The following is a 10,635-nucleotide window of genomic DNA, read 5'->3' on the forward strand; positions in this document are numbered from 1 at the left end:
AGTCAGATAGAAGTCCTTTTGAAGCATCCTAGGATCCAAGTCGGAGCATGGTTCCAAGAAGTACGCATCAGTACAGCTACTAGTTCTCAATCTCGAGTGGCACAAAGCGGCGAACAGCATTTTTCGCCCGAAAATGAGTCAGCATCTGTCGTCACGGTACCGTCAGACAACTTTGATTCTTAACGTTGATACGATGGCGTAGTGGAACGCTAGCAAACAAGGTATGCTGTTCTAACCTGATCTACCTCTTTGTGGTATTGGAGTTGAGTAGAATCTGCGGTTTGGGGTCAGTTACGAATCATTTGAGGGTATGGGGCTTCGAGTAATATGAGTCAGGCGAGTCTGGCAGTAAGAGAACCAAATCTCTGTATTCTAGTAGTTATAAGACAGACCGGAAAATCTCAATTCCTATCTAAAGTAAGGATGTACGTATGATTTGCTCCTGATTTTGATCTCTCAATAATTACTTGATCTGTAACAGACCAGAAATCTATTGGGCTCTCTTTTATGAGAATTGTGCCCACAACTTGCCCCAAATTTTAATCCCTCAATAATTTCATGAACTATTATCAATGATAACAAGGATTCCCACAATAATCACGACATTACACTCATTAACACTGTAAAACAAGCCAATTTCCTAGCCAGTATTCTAAAGTGCTACCAATCAACATTCACTCTATCATCCATAACAAAATGCTCTAAAAAGTTGATTTTTCCACCGCATTCATAAGAGGCTTTTATGAGAAGACACAAAAAACTTTTTTGCCATTCATTCACTTTACTTCTTAGTTTTTCGCTTCCAACCTTGCGGCAAATAATTTTCTTCATTCCCCAACCTCTCACTGTTCTATATTCAACTGATGTCATGTCTCAACCACAAAGACTTGAGGCATCATAATCAGATTTTCATGTTGTGGTACGCCTACATGCCGAAAATAGCAAAAGAGACTATAGAAAATGCTTAATAATTATGCTTCCAAAAATATGTAAATTAGTCCTGGCAGTGCATGTCAATTTTGCAAGTGAAAATTTTTGCTTTTGACTGCTCATAATATAATGTTACATGGCTGTGGATGTAATGAAGAAATGAGGAAGTTTGTTTGTGGTGTTTTCTTGCTATTCAAGCTACTTAATATTGACTAATGACTTTATGTGCCATCTAGTGGTCACTAGTGGTAAGTTGAGGAATGGAATTTCACCATTTTTATATCACCTCAAATTTGAGTAGCTTTTTGGAATTGCCGGTTGTGAGGATTACTTCTTACTTAATTATTTTGCTGGCAGTGCAGATTAAGTGTGACCATGGCTTTCCTCAATCGGCGCCAGAAGCTGGTTCCATCGCTTGCCACCACCAGTCAATTACCAATTCCAAGTGTGAAAGCCTCTTTCCATGAGTTATTTGGCCTGGATGACTTCATCTCTTCAAAATTTGTACTTTGTGTCAAAATTTGTTAAAATCTAGTATGAACGCGCAATATAAGCAGCTCTAAGCTGCATAAAGCTTATCATTGCCATGTTTCACCACCTTGCTGTGGGAGACGTCAATCCAAGTCACATAATGAGATGGAATCTATAGAGGCTGTGGTTGTTACAGGGTGCGTTGGGCTTGTAATTCGCCATACTCCTACCTAAGAAACCCAAAGAAAGATCTTGGATAGCAATTGATCTGTATGACCAGCGAAGTAAGTATATGAGGAAGGAGGTAACATAATTGTAATTTGTCCTTCCCGCTAATCCAGTGGTTGGCAGCCTTTTATTTTTCGTGGAACATCTTGGCCGAGTTTCCAATAACTAATGACTGAACACAAGTTGTGTACCACTGCCCCAAGCGTTACGTGATTGCTAAAGCACAACTTCGTAGCTGTATTAACAATAAGACGTAAAGATGCCCTGAATCAGGATTTCTGAAGTCGTAAGCGGAAAACGGCCGTAACGGCACCCAAAATTGAAAACAGTCAAATTTTTTGAAAATGCCATTTTTCAGGGCGTTCTTAGTATAGTTCCCTTGCTCTCCCGAAATCACAATCAAAATTATCTATTAAAAACTACAATTTCCTTTAATTTCAAAATACTTTTTTTCCTAAAAAATTTATTGTGTGACAAAGTTCTGGTTTTGTGTTAAGTCCTAGCCTACATTAATAAATAATCATAAATATATCACTTTAACTAAATTTAATTAAGTTTCGTTAAATACTAAAATTTCATACTATTAAAATCATAAAATCTTTTTATGGATGTCATTAAGAATTGTTACCAATTTTGGATTTTCAATGATGGTTTGATGATTTCCTTCAAGCTCAAAAACATCAATGTTCTGCTTGAAATATTTATCAAGTTCAAGATTTTCACTTTCAAGTGGTGAAAATCGATCTGATGGTTTGAATAGCGTACATTTGGTGCTTTGGAGATATCCCAAGTCCTCAATTTCATACATTGAATTAATTCTATTACGTGATGCATTAACAATCGAACGGAATGAATCCTTAGTGTACAAATGTTGATATGACGTAATTTCCAAGAATTTCTCCAACTTTTCATCCCATGTCTCATAGTTAGCATATACCTTTAACAAATTCTTATCAACATTTTGGTCAATTAGTGACGATATGTAAGTCAATATGTAGTCATTAAATTCTCCTTCCGTTCTCTTTTGACATTGCATTTTCACTACGTAATTCAAAACGATTGGAGATCCGTCAATATTAGAAATGTATCCTTTCTTGCCTTTACTTTCAAGGAATGCAGCCAATGCAATCGCCAAGAAGTTACCGAAAGAATGTGCAATCAGATGGAATCTGTCGAATCGGTCAAGTGCTTTCAAGACGTCCTGGAAATAAGGAAATAAATGATTATGTGATGTTATAAATGTCGCATAAATCAGTGCTGTCCATACTGTGTAACGCGACACACTAGAAAAATAAACTATGTAAGATTTCGGACATGGCTCATCACCAGAGCTGCAAAACAGGCTCCTGTAACTGTCACAAAAGGTACAAATTCTTAATAATTTGTATGGTTTTTCCTACAAATCCATATAAATTATTATAGAATTTGTACGGTTTTTGCTTTTCATAGGTGCCTGTTTTGCAACTCTGCCGTATAATTGTACCGATCAATTGTGTTTCATGACTACCAAGGGAACACGCTTCGTGTACCACCAAGGGGTCTACCACCAAGGAACTTACCACCAAAGTGCGCCGTGGCACGAAACAGTTTGGACAACACTGTCACAAAGGACCTTAAATACTTACATTCTTCATAAAATCAACAGTCTTGCGAGCTGTCTTCATTTGACACAGAACAGAGCTGTTATAGTTAATAATACCGTACGGGAAATTAAGTTTTGAACACATCTCAAGCATAGTATCTGAAGCGCAACCTTCAATTCCGGGAATGATAAATGCCAAAGTATTCGACTTCTGGTCCATATTAAAGAATTCCAATATGTTTTCATTTTGTGGACGAATAGCTGTGTGTCTAATAAGGAAGGCTAAGATGTTCTCATCGGCTGGTTTCTCGTCAATTATCTTTTCTTGGGTTTCTCGTTTCTTGGCTATTTCCATTATTTTTAAGAAGTTCAGAGTCCTTAGTTCCTGCATTGAGAGATCAACATCGAATTCACGTTCAAATATCTGCTTTAGTTCTACAGCCATTAAAGAATCCATTCCCATTTCACTAAGAGTTGTTTCCAGAGAGATTGACTTGATGTCCCTAATACCCATAATGTTCATCACAGTTTCCACGATGTTGCCTTTCGAAATTCCAAAGGATTTCTTTTCAGCCACAACCATACTTGATACAATTGGTTCCTTTTCAGTCATTAAATCATCCATCACTTCTAAACATGATGAGATTCTCTGCTGTAAAGTTCCACCGATTTCCATATCAAGCTTGTCTTCAGCCATATCAGCAACTAAGCCAACCTCACCAATTGCACCCCATTGGATTGCCTTAGCTGGTAATCCATCCCTATGACGTTGTTCCATGATCCTTTCCATAACGGAATTAGACATGCCATAATTACTTTGACCTGCATTACCACGACCGCATGATACACTTGAGAAGATAACAAAGTATTGCAATTTTGGACACAACTTCCTTGAAATTGCATCCAAATGTTTAGTAGCGTAGGCTTTTGGTGCCATACTCTCAACAAACTTAGTCGCGTCTTGATTCTCAAAAACAGCATCACGTAGAAGTACAGCAAGATTGAATATTCCACCAACTGGACCAAGCCTTATTGCTTCCTTTATGAGAATCTCACAGCCACTTCGAGTGGAAATATCCGAAGTATTGACAGCAACCTTAACGCCATAAGATTCCCATATTTTAATGCGATAAGACTGATATGGCTTGGACAACCCTCGACTTGAACTTAGAACCAAATTTCTACATCCTCTTAGTACCAACCAATCAGCAAGTTCAAGACCAAATCCGCCAAGTCCACCAGGAATGATGTAAGAATGGTCAGGATTGCAATATACTCTTGGCAGCACAGATATAGGAAGAGTAACTGAATCATTCTCATTCTCACGTATCTTCAGAAGAACTTTTCCCATATGCTTGCCACTTGCCAAGAATCTGAAAGCCTTTTCGACTTGATTAGCTGGGAAGATGTTGGTTTTTAGAGGCTTGACAATTCCTGCCTTGATGTCTCGTTCTAGGATTTGTTTTAGGTGCTGTAAATTGAATTTTATTAGGATAAATGTAATTGGATCTTGTGGATGTGGATACTTACAAGCTTCTTATCATTAGATTCACCAAACAGTCTATCCAACATCACAGAATGGAACGACAACTCCCTTAGGAAAATGTTCATTCCGATTTTCGTGTCATTGGCCATATCAAACTTTCCGATTTCCAAGAACTTTCCTCCAAATCCAAGACAACGAATTGATGCTTGCAGCTTCTCTTCAGCCAATGAATTCAAGACATAATCAACTCCTGCACCGTCAGTTCTTTCAGTAATCATCTTCTCAAATGTTGTATCACGGGAATTGCCAATATTCTCTGCTTTTAGCTGTGGAAATTCTTTCAAAAGGAAGCTCTTCTTCTCGGGTGTACTGACTGTTGTAAAGACTTCCAATCCATAAGCCAAAGCCACACGAATAGCTGCAAGACCAACACCACCCGTACCAGCATGAATCAAAATAGATTTTCCTTTTTCAATCTTTGTGGTGACAAAGAAGGCTGAATAGACTGTGCCATAGACACATGGAACAGTTGCAGCATCAGCTAGACTCCAATTATTTGGAATATCAAAGAGAAGCATTGGATCAGCCTTAACACTTGTGGCTAATGCACCAGAATTGACCAAACCCATCACACGTCTTCCATCCTTTGTCCTTCCTGAAAACTCCATACCCAGCAAGCATTCATGCTCAAATCGATTATCAGTAAATACATCTCCTGTCAATTTTCCAGTTGCCAGCATGACATCCCTAAAGTTTAATGCAGCATAATGGATATCAACGAGACTGTTTTGTACTTTGATATGATTTAATGGACCTTCCATCCATTTCAATGATGATAAATCCGATTTTATCAAGGAATTGACATAACAGTGACTTTGGACTGGACCCTCATTTTGAGTTTCAGTGATCTGCAAGTGCCTGTATGTTCCCCACTTTCCATTACGATAAACATTTATAGCAAGATCCAGTTTCAATTGATTTTGATAGAAAGGATCAGTTAGACTGAATTTAGGTGCTTTTGGATCATCAACAAATACGCATCGAATGAAATGTCCATCAGGTTCCATTCTCAAGCAGTTCACTAAACCAACGATACCAGAATCTGGTTCATTTTCAGCAACAAGAACAAGTGGTCCAGTCTTCATCACAGACTTAGTTTCTTCAATCCAGTCATAGTTACCATCTTTATTGGATATGTGGATAGCTGACAATGGTCTGGTGCTTTGTTGCTTAATAAAATGGAAAACAACCAATTTTTCAATGTTTGTCAAGATTGTTGCTGTGTACTGTAAATTGGAATGAGCAAATTCAGGAGCAGCTGAGTTTAAATTTCCACGAATGATAAGGAATCCACCGTCAGTCAAACTATTCGTGACTTCCTCCAAAGCATTCATTTCAGCGCTTTCTTGGGACAGGATCAACATCAAGCATTTATGTGCTGATAATTTAGAATTCTCTACTGTTATCTGTTCCTCCTCAGTTTCAACCTTTGATGCTAAGTATGTCAAATTTGGTGTAATTAGTGGCAAGTCCAACAAAGCATCACGAATGAATGGCAAGAACATTGATCGTTTTGGACTGAATGTCTCAACTGCCTTAACTGTATATTCTGAATTATTTTCTAATGCCAGCTGTGTAATTACACGTCCAGCATCGAAATTAGACAATATTGGAGATGGATCGTTAGGTATGAACTTGTATGTCTCCAAAACTGGGAAGCTTTGTGCCTTTCGCCTTTGGATTGAACTTGCTTGTAGATTTGTGATTTCGACGCCACCGCTTCGAAGTGTCTTCATCTTCCTGGACACATAAACATCAAAGAATGTTTCTCCATTGCCATCGAAAGTAAAATGACGTGTTGGATCAATGACCATTCTCTGAATGGAAGTTGGAATAAAGAGTGATCGAGTATCCTTTGCAACAATTTGAATCTGAAGAAGACAATCCAAGAATGGAATCCAGTTGTCATTCCATTTTACACGACCGTAAGTTCCATCATAGCTGCTTTCCACAACTGATTTGAACAATCCACCATAATGATAGCCACGAAGTCTCAATTCCTTGTAAAAATCAGTTGTTGCTAAAAGCTTCTTAGGATCACGATTAGTTGTAATATTAGCAAGATCCACATGATCCTGTAATCTAACGATTCCGGTCACTAATGCAGTTGAACCTTCAGATATCTCAAATCTTCCAGTTCCAGGCTGTACCACAATCACAAAGGCTACACTTGTATCCGACATGTTTGTGGCTCTTAAGAATTTCACATCCTCAAATTCGACTATCGTCTCGTCCAACTTTTTACTTTTAATCATAGCAAGAGTTTCCCATGCTAGGTACAAGTATCCAGTTGCGGGAAACAGACAACGACCTAAGGAAATGAGAATAGCAACAGTCAATAATAATGAAAAATAAAGCAATAAGGCATAAACATTACCATCAATCAAATGTCCAATAATGAACTCAAATTCTGGAGATCCAATGTTCAGCTTGACGATTCTTTCAGCTGATTTATCGACTTCGTTTTGTGCATGACTTGTGACAAACCAGGTGTCACTATGATCCCATTTAATTTTCGGTGAAATCATTGGAGTTCCTCTTGAGACGGGGAAATCAATTTTTGGATACAAATTTGAAACATCCATGTCAAATCCGTTGCAGTATATCCTGAAATTAGAGCTATAATTTTTACAAGATCAAAAAATGCACGAAATTCAACTTACTTTCCAATAGCATTAAGCAATACTTGGTCATTGCTCTTGTGGTCACGTTGAGTCAATGAAATGTGAATTGCAGATGTCATTGATCTTTTCAGGATGGCTTGCAGCAATCCATGTGGAGCAATTTCTACACAAATTGCATTCTCAGGCAGTAAACTTGATGCTTCCTCAAAAAGCACAGAACTGAGGAGATTATTTGTGTGATAATCAGCAGAGCAGTATTGAGTCTTTTCGAGATTCCACATCGATTTTGGATAACTTGAGCTTATCCACTTGCTGGATCGTTTCTTTGGATCCTTTATAACCTCATTCAAGCGCTTCAGCAAGTTTGGTCCAAAATCAGCTATATATTTGCTATGGTATGGAATATTTGAGCATGCAACTTCCCTCGCAAATATTCCTTTTTCTTCAGTTCCTCAACAAACATAGCAATATTTTCAGACGGTCCGGAAATTGTCGTCGACTCATTTGAGTTGTGGCAAGCAATGCAAATCTCGTCCGGAATCATTGTTTTTAATTTTTGGTAGCCCAGACCAACAGCTGCCATTGATCCATGAACAACTTTAGTTTCTAAACTGGCCATTCCTCTCGAATAAGCACATAAGATCATCTCTTCTGCTGATAAGCAACCGTCAGCATATCCACAACCTAATTCACCAACTGAATGTCCAATAATATAATCTGGTTCTAATCCCAATGCCTTCAACACATCCGTAAGACCAATCTGAATAGCAGCAATTCCAACAAATGAGTGTAAAATGTTGTCAAACATTCCTGGATCTTTGGAAGTCAAAATTTCTTTGAGGTTAAGTCCTTTTTCGTACATAACCTTGTGACATCCTTCAATAGCCTTTGCAAATATTGGAATTTTCATCAATTCAGCACCCATACCAGCCCATTGTGAACCCATTCCACTAAAAACCCAAACCATTGGACGTTTAAGTCCCGTGTAATGCTGAACATCGCGGATGAGACATTTTGCATTATTTGATCCATCACCAGGTTGAATATATATCCCAAAACCTTTGTAAATATTAGCTGGAAGTGATTCTGTTTGGATATTGTGAAGAAGTCCAACATATTCAGCATCAAGTGGCCGTTCTGTTACAGCATCTAATATTTCACTAACAGCTTCTTCTGTTCTGCCTGACCAAACAACAAGTCGCGGAATTGAATCTTCAGGAATTCCAAAGTTCTTCTTGACTTTTGGATTGATTCTAAATAGCCCATGAGAATTAGCACCACCGAATCCAAAGGAATTGACACAGATCAGTGATCCATCGAAGTCTGTTACTTCGTCCACAACCTTCAATTTTCCGTTCGTTAATGCTGGAATTTCCTTTCTTGGATTATTGAAATTAATGTTTGGCGGAATTTTTCCATTCTCAAAAGTCAAAATCACTTTTGAAATTGAACAGAGACCTGATGATGCCTCTGAATGTCCAAGATTTGACTTAATAGAACCGACAAGAACCGATCGCTTATTATCTTTGCAAAATACTTGTTCAATAGCTTTACATTCTTCAGGGTCGCCTGTAAATGTAAATTTTTGAAATATTAATAAGCAGCAATTAATAAGGTCAAGTGCAAGCTGTTTTACATACCAACAACAGTTCCCGTGCAATGAGCTTCAACGTAGTCGACTGATGATGCAGGCATTTGTAAGTCATTGTAGAACTCCTCCAGTAAAGCTTTTTGGATATTACCACTTGGATAATGGATTCCTTCCGATTTAAAGCCATCACAGTTACTTTTTGTGTAGACAACGGAACCATAATTACGTTTAGCCACGCTTTTCCGTTGAAGGAAAATGACAGCAACTGTCTCACTTCTTGTATATCCATTGGCACTTTGATCGAATGGACAACAAAAGCCTTCAATTGAGAGAACGCCAAGTCTGAAAAGATACAAGATTATTTGTACAAATTATGACATTAATCAGCACTAAACCTACCTTGCAAACTGTAAACTAGGAATTGGATGAAGCAACAAATTTGATCCACCAACAAATGCTGCATCAATTTCTCCACTTGCAATTGCTTTATATGCCAAATCTAATGCATACATAGAGGAACTACAAGCAGTATCAACACAAAAACTTGGTCCAATAAGTCCAAGCATGAAGGAAATCCTGTTTGCCAAAAGTGCACGACTGTTCCCGGATATACCAACTCCATCCATAGTGTCTCTTTCGTACATCCAAATCTTCTCTGATTCACAAAAGCAAACACCCATAAACACACCTGTTCTGCTGTTTCTCAGCGATTTTGGATTAACACCTGCATCAAGAACAGCTTCATAAGAATGTTCCAACAACATTCTACCTTGCGGATCCATTGACTGTGCATGCTTTGATTGATATCCAAAAAATTGTGAATCAAACTTATCAATATCCGATATTGTTCCTATATGTTTCGGAAACATTGGATTTGTTCGTCGCCAACGAGTTTCATTCTCATCAACCATATTAATCTTATTATATAAATTATGCGAAAGCTCAGCAACAGTACGCGAATTAGCATATCGTCCCGACACACCCGATATTACAATATCATCATCAGTTTCTATCATTTTAGGTCTTATATTTTCTTTTGAGGACATTTTTGTCTCTTTTTTTATTTGATTTTTTTATTCACCAAATTCACCAAATTCACAAAAATCCAGAACACCTTTATATTGTCAAATTAATTATTCTTATAAATGTATATTATTGTCACTAAAAAAATTCACTCTCACAGTTATAACACAGATTGTACACCAAAACTTGGTATGGACAATAAATTCACTTACAATTGCTTTTATACTGAAAATATTGCAATTAATTATTCAATATTTATAGTATGCATAATGAAGTAAATTTGACGTGTCAAAATTGATTCTAATTGACTTAATTCAAATATATTGAATGCAAAAGTGAATAATCGAGGAATACACACGACAATTGTGCAAAAAATAATAAATATTTGGACTAGTATTTCCTCGAACGTACGCGTGACTATATCTTCCTATATTTTAACCAGGATATAATATTTATTTTAGTGCGTCAGATTGCTTTCCTATCGTATGATCATATTAGTCATAGTGTGTGCATCATAGTGTAAGGAAGTGAATGACTTCTTATGTCATATAAAGCTATTTGTTGTTCGTCAATTCCTTTTTGTTTTGGTATGAATATTTAAAAATAATTTAATTTAAATGGTATAAATAGCTATTACTAA

The 10,635-nt window shown here is 37.3% G+C and overlaps 1 protein-coding gene across 1 annotated transcript; it reads right to left on the reverse strand.

Moving 5' to 3' along the window:
- Positions 1-2,218: 2,218 nt before the first annotated feature.
- LOC139101036 (fatty acid synthase-like) lies at positions 2,219-10,018 on the reverse strand. Its single transcript, XM_070653898.1, is given in 8 exon segments — positions 2,219-2,830; positions 3,255-4,682; positions 4,742-7,068; positions 7,135-7,364; positions 7,421-7,826; positions 7,829-8,950; positions 9,022-9,314; positions 9,372-10,018. Coding segments are annotated over 8 exon segments (7,065 nt in total).
- Between the last annotated feature and the right edge of the window lie 617 nt (positions 10,019-10,635).

Source organism: Chironomus tepperi, unplaced genomic scaffold (assembly GCF_022539635.2).
Source record: "Chironomus tepperi strain 1889 unplaced genomic scaffold, CSIRO-AGI_Ctep_v1 contig_73, whole genome shotgun sequence".
In the NCBI taxonomy this organism is placed as follows: Eukaryota; Metazoa; Arthropoda; class Insecta; order Diptera; family Chironomidae; genus Chironomus; species Chironomus tepperi.